The sequence below is a fragment of the Aspergillus heteromorphus genome, assembly GCF_003184545.1.
Source record: "Aspergillus heteromorphus CBS 117.55 chromosome Unknown BO70scaffold_4, whole genome shotgun sequence".
Lineage (NCBI taxonomy): Eukaryota > Fungi > Ascomycota > Eurotiomycetes > Eurotiales > Aspergillaceae > Aspergillus > Aspergillus heteromorphus.
In genome coordinates this window covers 767915-781448 of record NW_020290409.1, presented here as the reverse complement: position 1 = coordinate 781448, position 13534 = coordinate 767915, and the positions used below count along the sequence as shown (strand labels likewise).

At 55.9% G+C, this 13534-nt stretch overlaps 3 protein-coding genes and 1 non-coding gene across 4 annotated transcripts; 1 reads left to right on the top strand and 3 right to left on the bottom strand.

Annotated features, from left to right (window-relative positions):
* Nucleotides 1-409: 409 nt before the first annotated feature.
* BO70DRAFT_377586 (uncharacterized protein) lies at nucleotides 410-1360 on the bottom strand (the record flags this gene model as incomplete). The annotated part of the gene is made up of 1 exon (XM_025545204.1): nucleotides 410-1360. The coding sequence occupies one exon, from the start codon at nucleotides 1358-1360 to the stop codon at nucleotides 410-412; it is 951 nt and encodes a 316-aa protein (XP_025402348.1).
* A 3834-nt stretch (nucleotides 1361-5194) lies between these two features.
* BO70DRAFT_t66 lies at nucleotides 5195-5268 on the bottom strand. Its single transcript has one exon. It is a non-coding gene; the product is annotated as a tRNA-Val (tRNA).
* Nucleotides 5269-7123: 1855 nt separating this feature from the next.
* On the top strand, nucleotides 7124-8892 carry BO70DRAFT_359473 (MFS general substrate transporter). Its single transcript, XM_025542547.1, has one exon. The coding sequence runs from the start codon at nucleotides 7165-7167 to the stop codon at nucleotides 8824-8826; it is 1662 nt and encodes a 553-aa protein (XP_025402347.1). The 5' UTR covers nucleotides 7124-7164; the 3' UTR covers nucleotides 8827-8892.
* Nucleotides 8893-9138: 246 nt separating this feature from the next.
* BO70DRAFT_377584 (Kha1p) lies at nucleotides 9139-12010 on the bottom strand (the record flags this gene model as incomplete). Its single annotated transcript, XM_025545203.1, has 3 exons — nucleotides 11460-12010; nucleotides 10706-11368; nucleotides 9139-10647 (listed from the first exon to the last, which is right to left on the bottom strand). The coding sequence occupies exons 1-3, from the start codon at nucleotides 11961-11963 to the stop codon at nucleotides 9139-9141; spliced, it is 2676 nt and encodes an 891-aa protein (XP_025402346.1). The 5' UTR covers nucleotides 11964-12010.
* Nucleotides 12011-13534: the final 1524 nt, after the last annotated feature.

Sequence of the window (13534 nt, the reverse complement as noted above, 5' to 3'; positions counted from 1 at the left end):
CTCCAGGCTCATCACCCCTCTGCTTCAACCTGCAGGACGCATAAGGTACTTACATAGCCTTGGCTTCGAAAGGCTCTTTTCTGCGGTTGTTTTGGGCTTGGATGCCGGCGCGCGCATTTGGTGTTGACTGTTCTTTGATATTTCGTCTTTCTTCTGTGTAAGTGCCCGGATATGACATGGGTGTGCACCGTATCAAGAGGCTTGATCAACTTAACCGGCCTTACTTCAACCCCTGTAAATTCTGTCTCTACTAGATGTCGGATCTAATGCGCTTTCTGAGGCTGCTCCCATCAGACGCATCGATGTACAATACTCACACAAGTACTCACATGAAAATGCCGTTTCCCTTTTGCTGCCTTCCCTGCGCCCTCTTGACCGACACTGGCAAACACCATAACTAAGACTCGACTCACAACTCCACCTCAACGACCTGCCCACTATACAACACCCCATCCACCGTGCCCCCTCTCGTCGTCACATACGCCGACCGCCCTCCCCTCACAACATGAACCGACGTCGGCCCAACAAGCACATTACTATCCCCACCCCCGACCACAACCTCCTGACTCCCATCCAACCCAATCCTCACAATCTCATTACTCGCCTGCGCCACGTACGCCGTCCCATCCGCACCGAAATCAAAATCATCCCAATCATCCCCCTCCGCATTCAGCGTCGCAATAACCTGCACGTCTCCCACCACCGTCCCATTCGGCGTGATCCTCACCCGCGCAAACGTCCCCCTCGCCGTATTCGTAAAATACACATACTCCCCAAAGGTCTTGAGCCCGTTGATCCCAATCGGCATGGACGCGTTCGCCGGCGCAGAGAGCGCTTCGTGCTTGAACGCCACGTCTGTTTCCCCGGTCGCGGTGTCGGTGAGGAATAGACATCCGAGACGGGAGTCGCCGGTGAGGACTTTGTGAGGGTGGGCGGGGAGGGCGGCCATGCCGTTCAGCATCACGGCGTTGGGGAGGTGGGCGACGGCTTGCACGGTGGTGTTTGGGTTGGTGTCGCGCGTGGTGGTGTTGAAGTCGATCGTGTAGATCGTCTCGTTGGTGTAGTGGTAGCTGCCTCTGACGCCACCGGCGATGGCGTATTTGTCGGGCCCGATGGAGGCGATTCCCGTGATGGCGGTGGCGCCGGGGAATGTGGCGATTAGTTTGGCTTCTGGGTGCGGGGAGAGGGGGTCCAGCGTGAAGAGCCGGCCGTCGGAGAAGGTGGTGAGCAGTAGGTGGCCGTTTGGTCGGATGATGCCATTTTCGATGTCGACGTAGCTGGTGAAGTTGAATAGTTGGGTGGTTTGGGCGAATGCGGAGGTGGCGAGGAGGGCCAGGGGGGTCACGATGGGGAGATGCATGATTGAATGTGTCGTCTCTGGGGGGTTTTTTTTTGAAGATGCGGCAGGGGGGGGTAATATGGATGGAGTGAAGATCGTTATTTCGGCTCGTTGGATTGATTAGTTTGTGTCATGGCTGATGATCTGCTGTGGGGCTGTAGCCTGGGCTTGGTTGGTGAGGCCGAGGGGGTGTATCTTATCAGATTGATCAAATCATCAAGATAACTTTATGTTTCTTTCCCCTGCTGTTTAGGGGGTGAGTACGTAGTTTCAGAGTAGAGGCTGCGATGGAAGTTCTATCTTGATGTAGGGATATTTGTCCTGATTCTCTGGCCAAGAGAATGCAATATATGGCAACGCAGATCGTGTCCCGCTAGAAACTCAAACTTATGAGGGCAACTTCCTGTGGCAGTAGCGGGCTGAATTCTTTAGCGCTAACATCTTGGGTGAATTGGAAAGCTCGAAATCGAACCCATGGGTCATGTTCTAGGAGTGGTTGGGAAGAGTGGCCTAACTCCAAAATCCCCCTGGTAAAAAATGGAAGCTGACAGAGCAAATCATTATTTAGATGAGTGCTCTTTCTTAGGTGAAGCGAATACATCACCCGGATCATGTTTGTCTAAAAGCTGTTCTGGGATAGTTTAAAATCATTCAATATTCCTCGCCACTAAGCCAAGTATGATTATTTAAAAGAAACAGTCCCCGTCTGCCAAATCTTTTCCAATCTCCACCTTTCTTCAAAACATCCCCAGTCGCCCTTCTCTTACCAGCCAATACTCACCATTGTCTTGTTGTGCACTATTCTACCATTGATATGGACAGATTCCGCTGCAATATCCATAAATATCTCCAGGGTCTTGAAGAGGTCCCGACTGAACAGCGACAATAAAAGATCATACACAAAGTGATCGCCCACCTCCAGACATTGCTCTTCCGACTTCACAACTATAATACTACATACAGGTTTAATCGATATCCTGATTGCCACCCTTAATGATAATCGCCAAAAACACCAGCAGGTCTTCATCAAGAAGGCTGCGGGGTGGAGAACAGCCCCCTTGGATCATGTATTACTGACAAGGATAGTCAAACAGGTATAACTTAGTATCGAAACAACTTTGGGGGGGCTTTTCTCCCTGTTGAACCGCTCGTTAATCTGGCCAGTCCATCACCTCCTCGGGGGGCAAGATCGTATCTTGTTCGTTGGTGATCAGGGGAATCGTTCTGTTGCTCATTGTGTCTGGTACCTGTATCATCTGAATGATAAGAGTTTTCCTTTTCTCGTGGAGAATCGAAAAGAAGAAGAGCCCTTACTTTTTCTACAAATCAAACAAGCAGACTTTCATACTTCTAATGCTCACGACCATACCGTGGCCTCCCCGAGCGATCATCTACACTCCGACCCCCCTTCCCCACATACTCCAATTCCAATAATCATCTGAGTATGTATGCCAATGAACCCAATCTACAAGTGAAGATACCAAAGCCAGAAATAGTCCAAAACTCCAATATCCTTTTTGCTGCTCCTCGGAATCAAAGTCCGGAAGCACCTAAGGGGTAACAGACACGGTAGCCCTAAATAGGATCTAGTCTCCCACGCACCATTGCCGTGTTTGCTACCCGAAATCCCTCCTGGTTAGCTTCTTTGAGTTAGTATCATTTCATCTCTGCAGTCGTAGGATTATATCCGCGCGCTAGTCCAATTTCTCATATTATATATCCGAATCCCCCGGGGCGGCCGACATTTCGGAAATGCGGGCGTCCAGGGCTTGGTGTTGCGGGGCAAGCGGGGCCTGGGGAAGGAGGGTTGGGGTTGTGCTCGCCTCACTGCCCACTCTCACGAACTTGAAGCTGGCGAAAATCAACCGGCTCGTGGCTGTAATGTTGAGCTATTAATCACGGTGATATAGTTGATATTATGGAATAGAATCAGAAAGAGGTGCTATACTCCTGGTGCTCTTGTTGCTTCGATAGTCACGCTCGGCGGCGGATGCGTATAGCTTCAACCGCCACCTCGGCTTTCTGCCGGGACCGGTACCGACGCCGCACCTCATGCCAAGGCTTCACCGTCAGAGTTTGTGGAGGCGAGTGTCGCCTTCGAGGCTACGTCCGTGCTATCTCCGCCTGAATCTGCACACTCTAGGTTGTAAGGGTCGAGGTGAAGATCCGCTGAAGATCAAGCGATCCACTCGTGAGTTGAGGTATCCATTGAGTTTATTTGTACGACACTGGATGCTGTGAAGTCCGTATCCTGGAAGGGTCCTTCTGTATCTGCCTCGGTTGGGGATTATTGCGGTACTGTTTTATTTATTGGAAATTCCGGTTTTCCAAGGGTATTGGAACATTGCTCTAAGACTTGATCTGGATACATATTTTGAGGTGTATGCTGCCGGATAGCTTTATACACCACTACTTTGAGTGACCTTTTCAACATCTGCCCTAGCTGATAGTACGACCTCTTCCATGTCCAGTATCTTGGATATATATGCTTGCTTTATGAAATGATACTTTCTGGCACCTTTTGATGTCCCCCCCACCAGAAATGCTTGAACTACAGATAGGATCCAGGCCGCTCTATGCACAAACCCCAACTCCAGACATGGTAGACAGCCCATGCCTAGGCCTAGTACTTTTTAGGTTACAGAAAGAGATCTCCGACAGGCATGCCCGATGAAAAGGGCATCGGATCAATTATTATTCACTCAAGACCGTTGTCAAGAGAAGAGACTTCCTTTGGTGTCTACAGTCAAGATATGCCCACCTAAAATGCATCCCAAGTTACTTCAAACACCCTGTTTACACAGCAGAGCCACTCGGGGGGTTTGTGTGTACAAGACTTTTCACGCCCCCAATATTTCCCAACTCCACTAACAATGTCTCCGTGCGTTGGTCATTTATCAAATTGCAGGCTACTCTTCATTCATGTCTCATTCCAAATACAATTCATCGCGTTTAGCCTAGCCCAAGCTTTCCACCGTTAAACTCTGTTGCAGCTTAATGTGGGTTTCAATTGGATATTTCTTGACGGAGAGGTTCCGCGGTGATATAACAGTGTAGCTTGGACCGTAGGAGAGAGAACACAAGCCACATAATCAAATCGCGCAGAGAAGAGTACTTCACTACATCAGGACAACATGAGAGGAGCGTCAAGTCCAATCGAGCCCAGCCATGACCGCATCGCATCGCATCGATGCTGAGAGAGCGATGGCAACCTGGACTTCCGGGACCTGGAGGCGATGTTGGAATGGGGCATTCTACGTGTGGGTCGTTGCAGAATGTGGGTAGACCGTAGCAACAGCAACAACAAGATTGTTTCGTCGCCCACCGTATGATGGTCTGCCATTCCTCGTCCACACGAGTCGCGGGATCTGGAGACGAGGGAAGAAAATCCGGGTTGCAAGAATCATCGTCATGGATGGAGGTGTATCAGATTTGTTTGATTGGGGCAAGGCAACGCCACGGATGAAACTCGACGGTTGCGGTCTGCGTGATTCTCGGTTTCGCCAGGGCGAAATCCCGGGTGCCAACACAGCCCACACGACCGACTGGGGCGCCCGAGTTTTCTTGAGTCCACTCGAGGCCCTTTCGCTCTCGGGATCTGACCGACGTGGTTGGATGACGTCGGGGAGAACGAGTCAGGACGGCGAAGAAAAAACGAAGAAAAAGGCTAAGCTGGTTGCGGCCGTGGTTCCGGACAGTGACGAAGTCCGGTTCGGGCAGGAAACAGGGTTGATCGGGCCCGATTTGGCACACCAACAGCCATTTTCCTGTCCGGATCGAGTCAAGTCAGTCAACTCCACGAGCACTAGCGGAGATTGACTGACAGGCAGGACAAGAAGCAAAAGCAAAAAGAAATGACCAGACTGGGGCTCGATCCCAGGACCTTATCGGTGTTAACGATACGTGATAACCAACTACACCATCCGGCCAATTGATGTCTACTGTGGCCGCTCTTGACACTATTCACCAGGCCAGCCCTAACCCCGTCAGCGGCACCATCCCGCGCGGGCTGCTCTCGGCGCCGTCCACCTCAACCTCAAACAACATCACGGTAACACAGGTGACACGGCCCTCTTTAGAAACGCCAACTATATATTCATACACGACAGATATCATGATGTATCATGATCTCCAGACATTGAAAGCTCTACGCAGATCGCCACTCCAGTCACGCGACCCCAGTCTCGTGTTGGCCCCCGCAGCATCCCATCCAGCTGCACGCGTCGGCATCTCTGCCTGACTTCGCTCTGATGCACGGCATGCCGTCATTGCCGTAGCCATAGCCGGGCAGTCTGCGTCGGGGGAACCCGGCCCCTCGCGGTGCTCCTCCGTCCATTCTCACCAGGCATCCCGACCCGAGGATTCGACAGCCACTCGGCGCGGTGGAGATGCACCCATACACAATACGTGTCAAACAATAACAACGCACCAGTTCTTACCCGCCGGCATCCTGGCGGCTTCTCCAGCCGTCGCGACTATGGCCGTGAAGGCGAGAAAAGGGGCATCCCAATGCACTTTAGGCTAAAGAGTCTTCCGGGTAAAGCATCGTTTTGGCGCTATAGAGGTTGGACATATACGCGAGGCGTAGAGGCACGCATCCGACTCGGGTCCAGACGCAGCAAAAGCAACATGTCAGCCGGGCTGGCTGCTACATACCTACATAGTACGCGTGACTAACTGCTTGGGCCCGGTGGACCCGACGGGGGCACGGTTGATGAGGTTCCAGCTGCCCCGAGATTGATGGGCGGCCCCTTCTCTCTGTGCGGGATGCCGACCAAGGGTTCTCAATGGATGGCCTTTTGGAGTTTGGACTGGACGATGTACACATCAGGGTTTGTTTACTCCAGACGGCGTGCGATGGGCGCGTTTAGATGTCTGGGGTTCACACCGTATGCTCGCCTGATTGACACTTGTCATCGGTTGCATGTCAGTGGTGCCGATGAGGCACGGCATGCAGCGCCTCACTGCAACCATTTCCCGGTTCGGCTTCGGTGAGACTTTCGCCGAAGTCAGGCCGGCACTACTCCCGAGATGCGTGGGAGACCCATGGTGGCGAGTCCTCCGAGTCGGCCCGAGGCCAGGATTCTTGCCATTTTCGGGATGCCGACTGGCCAGCCATGGGTGAGATGGATCTGATCTCGGGCGAGTTCCGCGGACCGATGATCCCCCTCCGCCACCAGGGGGAGGCCCCAAATCGTGTCTGGAGAGGGAGGGGAAGACTCCAGATGTACGGGAAACACACTCTCTCGCTGGCAGAGGGTCTGAATGCAAAATCGTCTGCCTGCAGAGAGAGGAGGGGGAAAAAAAAAAAATTCTGTGCCTGGGAGAAAAGAACAGGCAAAAGATGGACGGTTTCCCCGAGGTTTCGCAGAGTCAAACTCTCCAACCAGGGGTCGAGGATCAATCGGCTGCAAAGTTTGCGACCCACTCGGTCCAGCATCTCAGCACGATGATGCCTGGGCCGGGGCAGCACCGAACCACCCCAACCGACCCATCCCGTGGAGCAGGCTGGCCCTGGCCGGCGTCATTCGCGCAAGGCAGTGAGACTTCTCCAGCCCCGGGACCACCGTCCAGTTCCCACCCCGACTTTATGACGCACCCCAGAAGGGTATCGAAGGAATTGCTGCTGCCCCGGTGGACCGACAGTTGGAAAATTCCGGAGTTCTCACCCACGGAGAGTACGGAGCACCCGGGTTTGCCCCCTTCCCCCGTGTTTTTCTTTATATCTCCCCCGTCTTCCCCCTCCCCTCGTCTCGCTCCATCCTCTTCTCTCTCACTCCTCCCCCTCCTTCTCCTCCTTGTCCTCCCCTTCTTCTCCCTTCACCATGGACAAGTCCGACAAGTCCCAACCCGGGCTCTCCTCCCACCAGGAGAATGCCTCCTCCGGCCCCTCCAGCCTGACTGGCTCCAGCGGCCGTGGGCTCATTGCTGGTGGAAAGTACCTGGAGGGCCTCTCCTCCCAGGATGCCACCGTCACGACGGTCGACTTCGACCTCCCCTTCACGCAAACGGAACAAGTCACCCACGACGACAAGCAGTTCATCGTGCTCAACTTCGTGTCCGGCGACAAGGAAAACCCGTTCAACTGGGACCCCAAATACAAGGCCTTCATCTCGACCCTGCTGTGCCTGATGACCCTGTTCATCGGTCTGGCCACCACCGCCTACAGCTCCGGCAGCGGCGACATGGCCACCGACCTGGGCGTGTCCAGCGAGATCGCCGAGCTGGGTCTCTTCGTCTTCAACTTCACCTGCGCCCTGGCCCCCCTCTTCCTGGCCCCCTTCTGTGAGCTGGCCGGTCGCCGCATCGTCTACGTCGGCTCCTACGCCTGCTTCTGCCTCATGTTCATCGGTCTCGCCCTCGGCAAGAACATCGCCACCATCCTGGTCTGCCGTGCCCTGCTCGGTCTGTTCGGCTGCGTCGGCACCATCCTCGTCGGTGGTACCTTCGGTGACATGTACTACCCGGAGAACCGCGCCATCCCCGTGGCCTCGTTCGCCTTCATCGCCATTCTCGGCACCGTCTCCGCCCCCATCTACGCCGGCTTCATCGACCAGCACCTGCACTGGCGCTGGGTGGAGGGTATCCAGGGACTGGCCAACATCCCTCTGGGCATCGTCATCCTGTTCTTCCTTCCCGAGACCCGCGGCAGCGTGGCCCTGAACAAGCGCGCCAAGCTCCTCCGCAAGAACACCGGCGACGACCGCTACGTCACGGAGAACGACCTCGAAGCCCCCGGTCTCAAGCAGATGCTGCACAACTCGTCCGTCAAGGCCGTGAAGATGCTGGCCACCGAGCCCGTGGTCTTTTTCTTCGGTCTCTGGATCTCCTTCGCCTGGTTCCTGACCTTCCTCTTCCTGAGCATGATCCCCATCACCTTCGAGCAGAAGAAGGGCTGGAACGAGGGCGTGTCGGGCCTGCCCTACATCGGCCTGGCGCTGGGCACCACCATCGCGTTCTTCCTCAACTTCTTCCAGATCCGCAAGTACAACGCCATGGTGCAAGCCGGACAGGCGCGTCCTGAGGCGCGTCTCTACGGCGCCCTCTTCGGTGCCGTCTGGCTCCCCATCGGTCTCTTCATCTACTCCTTCACCCAGTACAGCTTCCTCCCGTGGATCGCGCCCTGCATCGCCCTCGTCCTGATCAGTATCGGCATCTTCTTCATCTTCGAGTCCTGCTACAGCTACACCTCCGACTGCTACGGCGAGAGCTCCTCGTCCGCCATCGCCGGTCAGGGTTTCATGCGTAACACCCTCGGTGCCGTCTCCCCGCTCTTCGCCACCCAGTTCTTCGATAACGTCGGCAGCCAGTATGCCGGTCTGATCCTCTCCCTCATTGCCACCTTCCTCACCCTCATCCCCTACGTGCTGTTCTGGTACGGCCCTAAGCTCCGCGCCAAGAGCCGTCTCGCCAGCCGTGTCTCCCATGCCGGTGATAGTGTGGATGGCGCCGAGGAGAAGCCGCATTCTGCCGGTCAGGGTGTATGATTTGTTTTCGTCTTCTTCTTCTTTTTCCGATGGGAAATGTGAATATGTATATATGAGATGTCCTTGGGTGTTATGAGTTACAGTATATATGTGATTTGTTTATTAGAAGAAAAAAATAACTACTTTTTTCATGATTCATCGTGATTTCTTTTCTTTGGAGTAGATCGTAGGTGGTATACACTATGTATCTGCCCTACTCCCGCCTGCAGCTAATTTCATTTCACACCAACCAACCCGGGTATCAGAATCCAACCCCCCTTATACCTCCCTCCTGTCTCCCCCCTCAAATATCAGAAACAGAAAGAGAAAGATCTACCTCCTCCCCTGCAACACCAAAACATTCCCGACAATCCGACTCTCCATCCTCACCATCGCCCGCCCAACAACCCCCAACACCCTCGTCGCATCCTCCCCAACCTCCTCCAGCCCCGACCCAAACCCATTCCCACTGCCACTGCCACTGCCACCCCCAGTACCAACCCCCGGAGATCCCACCCCCTCCAACCGATTATTCCTCCTCCCCACGACCACCATATTCCCCGCCTTATGCACCGAACGGCCCATCTCCTCCTTGACCGCCTCGACCGTCCTCTCGACCGTCTCTCGCTCTCCTTCCGCACTTCCAGATCCCGAAGGCGAAGGAAGTTTCTTAAAAACAACCCTCAACGCCATCTCCTCCCCGAGGCCCTCCCTCATGGACGCCAAATAAATCGCATCCGACTCATGGCCCTGCGGCTCCCCCGAGAGCGGCACATCGACATGCAGAACCGTCGCCGTGACCTGATCATGCCTCGCCAGCTGGAGCACAAACCGGAGCGCGAAGCGATCATCCCTCCCGCCGAAAAACGGCAATACGACATGGTGCGTCTTGGTGCCTGGTGCGCTGGGCGGGGTGTTCCAGATGGAGCTGCGGATGCTGAGGGCGGAGATGGAGGGGGGTTTGTGGAGGGATTTCTGCTGCTGCTGCTGCTGCTGCTGCTGTGTGTGTGCGTGAGTGTGATGAGGGTAGACGGACCGTTCGATCAGCAGCCCCGTGCTGCAGGGGACGGTGTTGAGGACGTGGGCGACGAAATCGGTATAGGGCCCGTTGGTGAAGCGGGCGGATTCGTTGATTCCCAGACCGGTTTGCGGGTCGGCGATCAGCCCGGTTTCGCTCCAGGGGACGAGCAGCAGATCCGAGGTGTCGTCGCGGGCCATCCCCACCACTGTGTCGGCGTAGGAGTACTCTGGTACCACGGAGACGCCTGCCATGATGGAGATGTCGTGCCACTGGCCGAAGGCGCGGAAGGTGTTCACTACCGGGTCCCAGAGGGTGTATTGTTCGATTTCGGACACTTTCATGACGGAGGAGTCTCGGTCGGTGAGTTCCATGAGGCGGACGCCGTGGACTTGGAGGCCTGTGGGGGATGGGGAGGTGTTGGTGATGGTGTTGGTGGTGGAGGGGGCGGATTCGTCGGGTTCCGGGGATTGGGATGGCAGGGCTTCTTTGTCCGGGTGGGTTTTGGGGCTGGGAGGCTGCGTTGGCCCCAGGAGGGCGGCGAGCGTGCAGAGGCTGGAGAGCCCGTCCAGGCGCAGGTACACCAGCAGTTTGCGCACGGGCTGGTCTTTGGCGATGGCGACGCTGTTGTCGCGCGAGTCGGTTTGCAGCGGGTTGCCCGCCCAGTCGATCTCCCCGCGGCGCCATCGTTCGACCTTGGTTTGGTACCACTTGGGGTAGAGGGCGACGGTCAGGGGGGTCGTCGCGAAGGTGGTGACGAGGGCCATCACCACGAACATCGTGAAGGTGCGCGTGCTGAGGATTTTGGCTTGGAGGCCGATGTTCTGGCGGGGTTAGATGGGAGGATAGGGCTGGGATGGGGATGGGGATGGGGTCACACACCAGGACAATCAGCTCGACCAATCCTTTACAGCTCATCATCACGCCGATGGCGAAACTCTCGCGCCAGAGCATCCCACACAGACGCGATGCGCCAGCCCCGCCCGCGACCTTGGCGATGAAGGCGATGGCGATGATGCCGATCACGTATCCCCAGACGGTGCCGGTGTCCAGCAGACCCAGGTTGGTCTGCAGGCCGGACAGGGTGAAGTACAGGGGCAGGAACAGGGTGGCGACCAGGTCCTCGATCTTCTCGGTCAGCTTGATGGCGAAGCCGCCCTCGTGCGGACACAGCAGGCCGATGATGAAGCCGCCAAAGATGGCGTGGATGCCGATGGCCTGCGTGAAGAAGGCCGACGCCAGCGCGATCAGCAGCGTCACGGCCACCACCGACTGGCTCGGTCCCTTCTGCAGACTGCCGGTCCGCACCAGGAACCGCAGGAATAGGGGCCGGAAGACGAAGGTCAGGAACAGCACGTATCCCAAGCATACCAGCAGCACCCATAGTGCTGTCAGCCCCGTGCCCGCGTTGACCAGCGCCACGCAGAGGGCGAGCAGGACCCAGCCTACCACGTCGTTGCCCACGCCGGCGGATAGCACGATCACGCCCACGTTGGTGTCGAGCAGTTTGAGCTCTGTGAGGATCCGGCAAAGCACGGGGAAGGCCTGTGAGAGAGCAAGTCAGCCACCAGCAGGGGACGGGGATGGGACGGGGGATGGGGGATGGGGGGGTTAGTCTCGATGTCAGCTCACGCACCGTGATAGCCATGGCAATGCCGATGAAGAGCAGATAGGTGCCAAAGTTGACGTCGACGGTGCCGGGCTCATGCTGGAAGGTGTTGTACAGGCCGTAGGCGATGGCGCAGCCCAGGCCAAAGGGCAGGATCATGCCCGCGGCCGACACGCTGATGGCGACGCGCCAGTTGCTCACGAGGAAGCGCAGGTTGGTCTCCAGGCCGACGAGGAACAGGAACAGAATCAGGCCCAGGTTGGCGACGACGCTGAGGTTGGGGATGGAGGCGGCGGGGAAGATGGCGTCGGTGAAGCCGGGGATGCGGCCCATCACGGACGGGCCCAGCAGGATGCCGGTGATCACCTCGGCGATGACGCGCGGCTGGCGGATCTTGGACAGCGGCCAGTGCAGCAGGCGGCAGATGACGATGATGATGCCGGCCTGGTAGATGAAGACGATGATGGGGTTGGAGGAGTCATAGTCCGAGGGATTGCTCCCCTCGAGGATGCCCCCTTGGGTTTTGGCCATGGGGGGGGAAGAACGGTCTAGGGATGATGATATTTTGGGGGGGAGAGGAACAGACTGCAGGTAGCAAACTGCACACAGCAGAGAGCAGAGAGCAGAGAAAAGGGAGAAAACAAAGAGGTGAAGCTGTGGAGTTGCGGGGATTCCATTCCTTCCCCCATTGCGGAGGTTCGCCAATCGGTCGGGGCTGGCCGGTCCACGTGGTGCCTCGCAATACGAGCCCATTTTCGCCCTCTTTTGACCCTCATTCGCCCTCCTGCATCCTCGTTGCTCCCCAGGGCTCGCCCGGATGAATAATAGCCTTTCCCTTGACAGCGGCCCCGCGGTCTGCGGAAGTCTAGGCCAGCCGTCGAGTGTGTGACCCTTCTTATTGACCCTCATCCATCCCCTACGGGTGTATCTGGGTATCTACTGCTGCCTGTCAGACGCCAGACTACGACACTACTGTTAGCTGTTATCTCTTCTTCCATTGGCCCTCGGTTACGAGGCGAGCTGTGGGCTAGTCGCCGGCAGCTAGGGCCTGGTTTCCCGTGCGAGTCGTCGAATGGGCTGGCACTGCACTCTGGGCTCTGGAGAGAGATATAGCAGCATGCAAAGGAGTATAGTATGGATTTGGACTAATGGAGAGGCTATACACATAGAATATGTCCGACCGATGGATTTGGGTGTCATTCTGATGAGAAGATGTCCACCTGGGGACTCGGACTGTCATCATCCCTTGACCGCCATCCAACCAAGACATCGACTGAGACAAGTTCATCTAGAGCGGAGCGATGAAAGAGGCAGTAATGAAGCGATAATTATCATCCGACACACTCTCCGTGCCCACCTTGGGATCGAAGCGTGGGACAACGGTCGATAGTCCAGTAGCACCTCCTGCAGCGCTGACTTGGTAGTGAAGAATCCCGCAATATCCTTCCCATTGTGTGGGCCCGTTGCGCCTGCCAGCACAGCGGTGTTGTGGGCGAGGTCACCATCTGGTTGAAGCCCCTGTTGGGTCTTGTTGTCCAGCGGAGACTTCAGTCGTCTCCAAGGGTATAGCTAGAGAATAAATCTCTAGGATACTGCTTTGTTGTTCGGGGGGCTTTTCATCTTTGGAGTCAGCCCGCTTCCTGAAAATAGGCGATGTTTTCTGTAGGAAGGATGCTAGGGAGATGAAGGTTGATAGATTCAACTAGCTAGGGGCGGCTGCCTACTTGAGGTGCCGGCAGGGTGTTGAGTCATATAAATGATGACGTGGTCCAACATTTTCCCCTTCAAGCGATTCCTTTGAGAGGGAAAGGGATAAAAGGCGTATAGTAAAGAAAAGCACCTGTTGGAGTTTTCGACAATGTGTTGCACAATCCTTGAGGAACAGAATGGCATCTGGAAGCCTGGCTGTGTGCGATCCTGCTGCCATTGAGGAATGTATCGACGAAGCCGTATTAGATCAATACATCATGGTATCGTGGCGATACTGAAATAGACCCTAGATAGCAAACTACCGAGACAGGCGATCCTATATTTGTGATCGAGACACGCCCAGAAATGCAAATCTCAACAGGGAGACCAGCATCTGGGGCACTACAACCATC